Genomic DNA, 11,745 nt, shown 5'->3' with positions numbered 1-11,745 from the left:
TCCGTCTGCGCGAGGAGCGCGTTTGCGTGTGTTTGAGTGACAGCTGTGTGAACCAATCAGCGAGCGAAATTTGTTTTTTTACGTATGCGCTGGCCAATCCGCGCATTCGGGCGTCGTTTATGACGCAGGGTGGAATTTTGAACCAGGTTGTAGCGCAGCCCACGTGATTTATAAGAAACTGAAACTGTAGTAAGTACACTAGAGACAGGTGTTTATTTCATCACCGCGTTAAAAGTTGTGGGAGAAATGCACGTTATTTGATTTTTTTATAAGAAATTAATTTGTTTTAAGAGGAAAATAATTGCATTAGTGACACGACTAAAGGAATACATGTGGATGTGGGGACAATCAAGGTGAAGTTGCATTAATTTTCAAATAAAATCTGACTTACTGATTGCAGTTCAGTGTGCATCTTATAATATAGGGGACGCTGGAACTGGAGTATTTTGTCCTCCCTTTTAAATACATACACACACACACACACAGATAAAAAGACCAAAAGTTTGGACACACCTTCTCATTCAAAGAGTTTTCTTTATTTTCATGACTATGAAAATTGTAGAGTCACACTGAAGGCATCAAGGGCTATTTGAGCAAGAAGGAGAGTGATGGGGTGCTGCTCCAGATGACCTGGCCTCCACAGTCACCGGACCTGAACCCAATCGAGATGGTTTAGGGGTGAGCTGGACCGCAGACAGAAGGCAAAAGGGCCAACAAGTGCTAAGCATCTCTCGGGGAACTCCTTCAAGACTGTTGGAAGACCATTTCAGGTGACTACCTCTTGAAGCTCATCAAGAGAATGCCAAGAGTGTGCAAAGCAGGAATCAAAGCAAAAGGTATGACATATTTTGAGGTGTTTCACACTTTTTTGTTATGTATATATTTCCATAAATAATTCCACATGTGTTAATTCATAGTTTTGATGCCCTCAGTGTGAATCTACAATTTTCATTGTCATGAAAATAAAGAAGACTCTGTGATTGAGAAGGTGTGTCCAAACTTTTGGTCTGTACTGTATATAATATGGTTAGTTTCACTGTATTTTTATGAAGTCTTGTTTCCCCTCTTTTCAACCTGTCGGTTTTAGAGGCAAGGTGTTTTATTTGTCTTCCATTCTTCCATGTCCTAAAACTATAGTTTCATGGCAACTGTTATTATTGAATCACGCTGCAAAGTGTTCAAAATCTTTTTCAAAAAAATTAAGACATTTCTAAGTGCTTTCATTGCCCCGGGGACAGACTTCTAGTGTCGTTGCCTCACGGGGCCTCAATCACACTGGGGAACCCTCCAGAGAACAAAATAAAACAGGAGAGGCTTTAGCTTCCATTGAAAATGGGTTTGTTGCTTTTGAGTGCCATAATGTGCTCCACATGCTTGGAATGATGTCAATGATGTCAATGGTGTCATTGTTAGGGTTACAAAGAGAAAACACTGAAGAGGTCCCTTAAGGACACGCGAAAACAACTCCTCAGAGACTTCAGTAACAGGCATTTTACTTCATACAGTGACAGATCAAAACTATAACATGATTTGGAACCATAGAATCTATACACTTACAAAAAAAACAATCTCCATAGATTCACTACCTAGTGAACTGGCAATTTAAGTGTGTTTTTTGACAAGAACATAAGCTGCATGCTTATGCATACCCTTTGGGTAGTTGACATGTTCCAGCAATGTCTAAAAGCATTTAAAGATTATTTATACATTTTAATTTGTGACCAGTTACAGCAATGAAAAAAGTTTTTCCTATTCCTACCATCTGTCAACTACCCATATGAAACAACTGCAGAATAAATCTTTTGGGCGTCATGTTGAGTGCGAATCTGGGTCAGTGTTCCTGTTTTTGGGTCACTGGTGGATAAGTGACTTTATATAAATAATCAACTATACAACCCCCTTTGACATCAATTTAAAACTCAAAAGTACTTTTTGCAATTTTTACATTCTGACATCAAGCTGGTAAAGCCCATCAGGTCATCTCTATGCTAAAATGCATCCACGGAGGAATACTTATACCTTCATAAACAAAGAAACACTTGTCACCTTGGTACAATTGTCCTAGTGTGCAACAGTCGATGAGAACAAACTAAAAGAATTGGATAAGTTGGTTTGTTGGGATCCTGGTGTGGTCAGTTGTTTTAGCAGGAACTATTTTGTCAGGGACAAGGTAAAGTTTATTTTCACTTCCCTCTGGTCCAGAGCAGTTAGGGCTTTCTGTCATAACAACTCAAGAAGCTCTCAGGCTCAAGAGCAGCCACAAAGGTCTACGACCATTGAAGGAATTTTTCCGTAGATTATCTGCTCATGGTCATTGAAATACAGCATGTTTATTGGCGACATCTTGGTGGGTGTGCAGCAGGGGCCTGCACTGCCCCGAGGGTTGGCCTTGTTGACGATGTGACTGTGGGGGTACTTCTGCACACATTCACCTGAGCAGTAATTGGCCTTGTAGCGCTTGGGGGCAATTATCCAGTCCCAACCAAATTCCTCAAAGTCAACGGTGAGTGGATACCGGCAGCAACGTGACTCAGTGGAATGCTCATCGCAATCGAGGCCGGTGTCCCGTCTGGACCGTTTGCCAGTGTCCAATATTTTAACCTCCAGGAAGGGTTGCTGGAAGGGCGTACATAAGAACAATTAGCTCAGGCATGGTCAATTAGGTTCAAAGGTGCAATTAAGCACATACTTGACATTAATTGCAATACACTTTTTACAGTAACAGCCCCCACCTTCCTGACCAACCTGACCAATAAAATCAAGTTTATTATGGCCCACTGTGGAGTTTGAAGGTACCTTACTTTCCACCATTACTCTGAAAACTCATTAAGACTTTGCAGGATCTACCTAAATCTACAGGTTTCTAAAGGTACATTTAAACTCCACAAGGTGCACATACATTTTAAAAGCTACTGTTAAGTGGCGGGGATCAGAATTTGATGACACAATTTCCAACTTTAGGTGAAGTATTCCTTTATCCACTAGACCAGTGGCCACTCAGCAATGCACATTTTAGAGGTCTCCTTAATCAAGCAAACGTTATTCAGGTCATCAACTCATTTGTAGAGACTCCAAAGAGATATGCAACATGTGCAGTGCTGGTGGGCCTCCAGATACAGGGTTGGAAAGCACTGCACTAGACTACTCTGTAAGGTAAGACTACATACACCTGTTCCTGGTTATCTACCTAACTGCAGAGTTCAGTTCCAACCCTGATTAAACACCACCTGTCTGTAATTATCGAGTGCTCCTGAAGATCTTAAGTAGTTGGGGTTGGAGCTGAACTTTGCTGGAAGCTCTGAACTGGACACCCCTTGATGTACACTTTCATAAACCTTTGGCGGATCAGTTAAAGTTCGTCCAGCGTTTGACAAAGAGGCATGTAACTAAGTACCACTGAATGCACCAACTTACCAATCCCTCTTCTCCAGACTCTGCAGAGGTCACAGCCAGATCATTTCCATTTGCATCAAAGGCCTTGATTTCTATCCCAAAGTTACTCTCAGGCTGTTTGAGCCACAACTGCAGTAGCTGCTTCATGTCGATGTGCTGCCAGGAGTTTGTCCGGGCATTCACATCAATTTTTTGTGCACGCATTCTTGAGTGGTTGTTCCCTTCAGACAGAGACTTCAGGTGAGATAGCTGGATGAAGACTGTGGTTGGCTCCTCTGCTGGTCGGAGGTAGATCCAGAGCAGGGCCTTGAGGATGCTGTTAGGCATAATCTTTGGGCTCAGTGAGAACATGCAACACTTCGGCATTCCCTCAGTTTGGGTGATTGCTTGAGCTGCAAGGTATTAAGTTTACTAAGACCATTTAAACCTTTTCACCAATGTGCAAAAATGATACCTTTATGGCTACAATAGCTTGTTACCATACTAGTACCCTTAAAGGGACAACTTATCAGCTTATGGGTTAACATAGTTGTAAGGGTACATATTACTGCTCTAAGGTACTAAAATGCACCTTCCAGGGGTAGATAAAGTACAAAGTTGACCCTTTAAGAGTACAACAGCAACACTGACAAACTGTGGGCATCTCTGCTCCTGGGACCACTGTCCCGCAGATTTTAGATGTACATTGAAAATTCCAGGCAGGTATGTTTTGTTAATATGTTCGGAACAAAAATCTGCTGAACAGTGTCTTCCAGTGCTGGAGTTGCCCAACCTTGCAAAGGTTTATGCCAAAGAGTGCAACAACATTTACAAAACTTTCTTCAACACTGTCAGAAAATGCCAATCACCACTGTTCTACTGAAATAACACAAAAGCCCCTTTCACACTGAACGTTGGACCCGGCAAATTGCCCGAACATTTCCGGGTCGCCTTCTGTGTGAAAGCAAACACGTCCCGGTATTGATTCCGGGTCGGGGACCTAGTGACATTGCCGGGTTCAGTCCCAGGACGAGCACTTTGTGAACAAAAGCCAGATCTAATGCCGTGTCGTAGCGATGACGAATGTTATCGCGCAACTCTTTTACTGGCTGTTTTGAAGGAAGATCAGCATTCGCGACGAAAACACATGTGCAAACTGTAATGAAGCAGAGATCAGTTAGTTCCTACTCTTCGCGCTGACGCTGAGATCGTTTGCTTGCTTCAGTGAAAGTATAACGTGCCTAACGTTTTTGACTCATACATTACACGTCACGCGCTGATGTCACGTGTCGTTACGGGACATTTACGGCTTGTGTGTGAAAGCACGCACATATCCCGGCAGTGTGTAATCACTGGCAGTGTGAAACTGCAAAATCTAGAACAATTGCCGGAACACTTTACCCGTGTATTTACCGGAATCGCAGTGTGAAAGGGGCTTAATAGAGCAACTACTGTATTTTTGGTAGAATCTATGGTTTCCACTCAAAATCTTTGAAAAGAGCCCATGTTTTCATAGGTCAAATGTGCTGTGTATGTTGTCTCTCGGTGCACAGCTTTGCATAAAACAAGGTCTGTTGCCTTTGGCCGGCTTCCAACAACCACAGAATGAATGAACCATAGTTGGTTCATAATCAACCCTTTCAGGTTATACAATGCCCCCCCAAGTGTATTTTGGCATTAAAACCAAACTTCAAAAAGTATTAATTTTATTGCATTCAATAACAAAATAATGAACTCATTAGCATCTGCAAATTATGCTAGAAGTTCCTCAAAAGTAACTTGACATAGATTTTAAGTGTGCCTAAAGTGTCTGAATACTTTTGTGGTGACTATATAATACTGAACACTTGTACTCACGCTCTGTGGCCATGGTTATGATGGTCTCGCTGCTGCCTTGTTCCTCATCCTCACTAATGCCTCCATTTTGGTCATATTGGTCCAGGAGCTCCTGCAGTGGAGGTGCTTTAGGTAAGAGCAGCTTAACCGTGTCTCTGCTGATGTTTGGAGCCTGTTCCAGACGCAGGATGCTCAAAATCTGAGACTTAATGGAGTGCAGGCGCAAAAGTTTACTCTGTTGTCGAAACTGACAGGTCGAGCACTGGCCGTTGTCGTCTCCAAGCGTCACAGATGCTTGTGATGTTATTGTTGTAGCTGTTGCTCTTTCACTCAGACTCTGACTGTGTGACACCAACACACTCCAAAAGCTCAGATAAAGAAGGATAAACATGTTTCCTGATGTGTCGTTGTAGACATTTACACATTTGGGAATGGACTGCACCTTCACACACTCTCATCCAAACAGCACTGGACAGAAGTTCAGCCCCTCGGGGAAGTTTTATACTTCGGATTCCCTGCTGTTAGATATCGTACGATTGGTGGGATTGAGAAGCACAAGTCCAGATGAGACAGCACACAGAGAATTGCTGCAAGTTTTGATTTGAGGATTTTCAGCGACTTGTCTGTTTTGTTCGACATACCTTAAATGTCTAACACAAATACCTTAAAATATATGAATTTCATTATGCTGACTGATGATCCACTCAATTATGATGCACCCAAGGGTGTTAGGGTTAGGGTTATATAGTCTTAGAGTTGGGTTGCTAGGTTGTTCTGAAAGGTTTTTAAAGTGTTAGTATATGGTTGATAGTGTATTGCTATGTTGTAGGGGACTCAGAGCAGGTTATTTCAGGTATGACACAAAGTCTTTTAAACAAAGTTTTTTAAGTTCAAGTCCACCGGCATTTATCTAACTCCCCGGTCTGGCTTGTTTGTTGGAAAAAAAATGGCAGATTCATCTTTAGGACTTGTCAGATCGCCTGTCAATCAAACTCCCTGTAAAGGATCAATTGAGTGGGTGTTCTGAGTGCTCTTATTTTAGCATGTTGTCATATAATAACTTACTGTAGGTAGTTGCTGGGTTGTTCTGAGAAGTTTTAAGTGTCTATCCAAGCAGTCGATAGTGTTTTATACAAAATATGTTCTGTATAAACACCTGAAAATGGATGCATAAGGAAACATCACCTTGATTACATTGGTGAAAGGGCTTTCTTCACTTTTAGACCGCAGTTATAGCTTGCAACATTGGTATGCGTTGATTTCTTTATAAATCCATTTTATGCATGGTGCAGATATAATGACTGAGGACAGTATTGCAACAGCTGTTCGGTAACATCTCCAGATACAGATGTCACTGCTCTTTCGCTCTCTCTCTTTTCCAGCAGTGCGGTTTTAAGAAATGCATAAACAACAACAGATGACTGCTAGCTAGGCAAGGACACAGGAAGTGAGATATTGGGGTCGGCCTTTGGTGGCTCAGTCTCAGCACCACCACCTGGTGGTTCATCAAGTTATTTCAGAACAAACACAAAGATCACACTCCACCGAGAGCTAAAGCAGGTTTAATGAAGAATAATGCTGTATGAGAATAAAGCGTAATGAGATATTTGCAAAGAGAGTCTGATTATTCAAAATATGACCCCAGCAAACTACAATTCTGAAGTGTAGTTAATGAAAAATGTCCGGCTCTTTTGCATACCTAGAAAGTGCAATTGCAGTTATTTCATGACTACACTGCCACTCACTTTAGATGAGTTACTTGGAAGTGGCAAGAAGGGTATTTCTACATTGCCTAATGAAAATATGAGTGATGCTTGTCTGTGCAAACCTTACTCTTATTATTATGTTTTTTTTTTTTTTGGCTGGTTGCCAGTGCACTGAAAAGTCGTTGCAATAGCCTTCTGGCAGTTTGCTCATGTCGAAATAGCACGTCCTCAAGCCTATGTTAATCTGCAACCACCTTCAATAAGGGACCACCCCTCCATTTTTCCAAAATCTCTTTAACAAGCTACACAATACTTTCTTGTATTTTAGTTAATTCAGTTATCCATGCTTGCATAATGGGTATAAATAAATGCAAAATGTATTTTAGTTAATGCACTTACAATAAAGTTGTACACCAGAGAGTGTCTTTATTTGATCTGGTGTGAGATACAGTCTGCATCATGTCCTCTGTTATCATTCTCTTTGGCGTTCTTTAACAGCACAGACACTCTCGCTTCAGTCTGATTACCAGGAACAATTGCAATTGGCTCTTTGCCATTTATGCGTTCCTTAAAACAAGTTTCGGATCACTTAAAGTGTGGTTCTTAGATGCAGAGAAAAAACATGTGGGTTATTAAAATGCACTACGGGAGCCCTGACCTAGATATAAAATAGTGAATGTTAAATGTTTTCCCTGAATGAAGCATCCGTGATGTCCTTCAGATTCATAATAACATCGTAAAATGCTCCAAATACTGTTTCCAAAGCTTTAGCCGCTACCTGACAAGAATGATGCATTGAAATTAAAGCTGATATCAGCTTATTTTGACCTTCAGAGTCATGTTATTTGTCATTTTCCCAAATGCAAAATCAGCAGTTTACTCTTAGTGGAAAGTGCTTGGATTGAAAAGATGTATTTTCATATTGTGTCATCACAAGCATTTATATATATAACATATTACATATTTTAAAGAAATATAGAGGATAATAAATACATTGTAAATATATATGTGTGTGTGTGTGTGTGAATATATATATATAAATAATACAAAGGTTGTCATAGCTACTGTGCCATGTTTATGTGTGTTTTTGCCAGTGTGGTTGTAATTTGCCTTCTATAACCACATTTCCACAAAGACAATTTACTGTTAAACGCAAGTTGAATGGTTGTGAAGGTTAGTTATATACCAGTCAGGCTCCTCTCTGCAAATATGTGCCTAGTCTTTCATGTTTCTTTTGTGATGTATGACTGACATGTTTTTTACATCAATCAAATGCTCAAACAGGTTTAACACGAGACAGAATGTTCCTAGTTTTTCCTGGTGACATATATTGTCTCTATAGTTTGATGGATTGAAAGGATGGGTTTGTTTGTTGAAATTTCACAGAAGTAATGAACTGAACCAGATGTTTTCATCAGGTGTGCCTTTGGGAAATTTCAGAGCAGCCCAATGAAGGACATCGTGCAAGAAAACAGTTATCAAATATTTTGTGCATGCATGACAACTTATTCTACAGAGGTTTGATTACACAAGTTGCATATTTAATGGCAAAATTTATTCAAAATACAAATCCTTTTAAAGCCACAGTATTTTGTTTGTGTTTGGTTTTGTACCATGTAGCTGTTAAAGGTCATTGATGCAGCGTACACTTTTAATAAGAAGTCGCTCATGGATTCATGAAATGGAGGGATGAGTCTCTTTCCGTACGTCATCTGACTGACCATGCAGCCCAGAGCTGCATATATATATATAACCATATATATATATTATTTATTTATTTATGTATTTATTCTGGCAAACAATCTATAATTATAATAATGTATATAATAATATATATTAAATATAATATTTTTCCTATGTTGACTATAGAGTGTATAAATTCAAATTAATAAAATACATATACAATAAAAATATTATGATTAATGTAAAATTATTAAATTGTGTGTGTGTCTTAATATATTCCAAAATGTTAAAATAAATATTTATATATATATATATATATATATATATATATATATATATTTATGCATTTTTAGGATATGCATAATATTTAAAACAATTATTTTATATTCTGATCATTTTACAGATATAAATAAAATAACATACATTTAAATAGATCAATTTTGTTTTCTAACAAAAATCTTTGATATTTCCAAAACGAAGTATATGTTTTATAAGTTAAAATATAAATGGACCCTCCACCAGGAGCCGCTGTTCTGGCCCCGACACTGTGGATGAACTTCTGTAGGGACAGAGACGCAAGCCGGCCATCGTCCTGATTGTCCTGGACCATACAGTATACCTAAACTCAGCATCAACCAATCAGATACAGTCCTTCTGTTAGACATCAGAAATATCATGTATATTATTTTATCTATATTTACTCTATGGTTCTCTCCTTTGGAACGAACAGCCCCAAGGAGTCGAGTTCTTATTTGCTGATAACCTGACAGAATAATGAAAGATGAATGAAATAAGACCTTTAATTTCCTGCTGGTTTGAATATTTGACCATGCTTATTTTAACCACATTATTATGTGTGTCACACACAGACATAGCTAAACTTTCTGTAAACCTGTTCCTTTGTGATCAGAAGGTTAACGTTGTAGGCGATGAGAAACTTTCTGGCACTGGTGACTGTGGTGCCCCGCGAAGGGACGAAGGTTTTCTGTAGCGGTGTAACTGATTCTAGCCTTATCCAGTGCTCGACTTGCATAAACAATAACTACTCCAATTATGGGCCATCCAAACTTCCAGCTACCCTTGGTGAACAGCGATGCCAGCGACACAGGTCTTGGAGCATGTGCTTACACATACATGGCATGTAAAACAGTACTGTTCCTCAGAATTCAGAACACATGTGTGAAGTCTAAAAGTCTAAAAGTACTGCTGTGAAAGCTTACACCTCATTCCAATCACAGAGAATCTCCACTGGCAAAAAGGATTCAGTTTATATAGAATACATACACGGCAGAAATAACATGATCTGACACATAATTTCCCTCTAATATTAGTCATTTTTATATGCCAATTCAGTATAATAATAATATTGTTTTTTTATTGTAATAATATAATAATAGTTATTTGAATAATTTCATATTATATATTCTTATGTTCTATCTTTCTATATATCATCTATCTATCTATCGTTCTATAATTTTTATGTAATATTACAGTGGTTCTATTTTGTTATTTTAATAATAATACAATTATTATTAGTAGTAATAGTAGTATTATTCTTATTCGTATTATTATTATTATTTCCTACCTTAATGTATTTCTACAAAATAGAAGGTTAAATTTGTAGTAATGGACTTTCAATTAACTTTGTAACAAAGTGCATATGACTAAAGTATGTTTTGAAGAAGACTCTTAAAGGGATAGTTTACCCAAAAATTTTAATTCTGCCATTAATCACTCACCCTCCTGTCATTTAATTAAAAATATCTTAATTTGTGTTCTGAAGATGAATGAAAGTTGTAGAGGTTTGGAACAACATGGGGGAAAGAAATCAATGACATAATTTACATTTTTGGGTGGACTATCCCTTTAATGGTGGTAAAAGAAAATGTCCCTCTGTCTTTTCCCCAGTACAATCAGTAATGTGGATTTCGAAAACTTTATGGATGGGTCGATCCATGAAGGTGATTTAGATACACAAATTGTATCAGAAGAGGAAAGCCCAGTACCAGAGACAGCAGGGACTGAAAGTGAAGAAGTTCAAGAACAGCCTCAGAGACCCAGAAAAAAAAGAAGAAATGATTTAAAAAGTCCAAACACACAAATAAATGAAAAACTTATGGACTTTTTAGTAACACCAACAGTGCCACCAAAACAACATGATGAAACTGAGCTTTTCCTTCTTAGTCTAGCACCTCAAATGAGATCTCTGGGAAAAAGAGAACAAACCAGAGCTAAAATAGAGATGCTACGTATCCTGGATGACCTGGATGCACAGAGTCAGACACATCATGGGCTAGGTGTGCCTAGTTACCACACAGGACCACTGTTTGGTAGCTGGAATGCTCCACATTAAAATTCAGCTTCCTCTATATATAATGTGCCATATTCATAGTTATAATTCAGTGAGATGTAATATGTTTATTTATTTATATTCATAGTTATAATTCAGTGAGATGTAATATATATTTATTTATTTATATTCATAGTTATAATTTAACGAGATGTAATATATTTATTTATATTCATAGTTATAATTCAATGGTATTTATTAATTTATTTTGTCTCTCTGTCCTTCTGTTTGTCTCTTTTGCTTGCTTCGTTGGTTTATTGATTTGGAAATAGTTTCCTAATCCAGTTTTATGTTTTAGATTATATTATTGATACTGTTCCTGCAATTATTTTTATTAAAAGTATCCATGTGTACATTACTGTGTTACCTTGTCATATGGCTCACATGGTAAAGTCCATTTAATTAATTATTGTTTTGAATTTAATTCTTCTTTCTTCCAACAACATATTATTAAAGTGTAAAGCTTACCTCAATGTCACTGCAAGTTTTTCCTTTGGCCCAATTGGTGTCCGGTAATTTATAGACATCCCTGTGATGTCAGGTCCAATAATTGACAGCAGGTCCTCCATTTGCTGTGTACTCATTCTGAAGTACTGCAGGTGCTTTTCCGGGCTCATCTGCAGCTCCTGAACAAGGTGGTGGTAAGCACCATATTGTGTCCTTTTTTCATTTAGAGGATGTACCCAAATGCGACTGACTCTTTTATTTTTGTGTTGTATTCTTCGACGTAAAAGTAGCAGTGCGGTAGTTTTTTTTTTGTCAGACAAAATTTGATCTGTTTGGGAAGAACAGGAGAAA

At 38.3% G+C, this 11,745-nt stretch overlaps 1 protein-coding gene across 1 annotated transcript; it reads right to left on the bottom strand.

The window, feature by feature from the left end:
* Positions 1 to 989: 989 nt before the first annotated feature.
* Positions 990 to 7,883, bottom strand: LOC113064787 (growth/differentiation factor 8-like). Its single transcript, XM_026235721.1, has 3 exons — positions 5,230 to 7,883; positions 3,415 to 3,785; positions 990 to 2,616 (listed from the first exon to the last, which is right to left on the bottom strand). The coding sequence occupies exons 1-3, from the start codon at positions 5,597 to 5,599 to the stop codon at positions 2,248 to 2,250; spliced, it is 1,110 nt and encodes a 369-aa protein (XP_026091506.1). The 5' UTR covers positions 5,600 to 7,883; the 3' UTR covers positions 990 to 2,247.
* Positions 7,884 to 11,745: the final 3,862 nt, after the last annotated feature.

This window comes from Carassius auratus, chromosome 47 (assembly GCF_003368295.1).
Source record: "Carassius auratus strain Wakin chromosome 47, ASM336829v1, whole genome shotgun sequence".
NCBI lineage: Eukaryota > Metazoa > Chordata > Actinopteri > Cypriniformes > Cyprinidae > Carassius > Carassius auratus.
The sequence above is the reverse complement of the archived record's forward strand: the minus strand, read 5'-3'. Positions and strand labels throughout refer to the sequence as shown.

Bases quoted from the DNA above. Each gene is read 5' to 3' on its own strand.
- LOC113064787 (XM_026235721.1), bottom strand. From the start codon at position 5,599: ATGTTTATCCTTCTTTATCTGAGCTTTTGGAGTGTGTTGGTGTCACAC. The intron at 3,786-5,229 runs GTGAGTACAAGT...AATACCTTGCAG, and splicing joins CATAACCATGGCCACAGAGC to CTCAAGCAATCACCCAAACT. The intron at 2,617-3,414 runs GTAAGTTGGTGC...ACGCCCTTCCAG, and splicing joins AGTCTGGAGAAGAGGGATTG to CAACCCTTCCTGGAGGTTAA.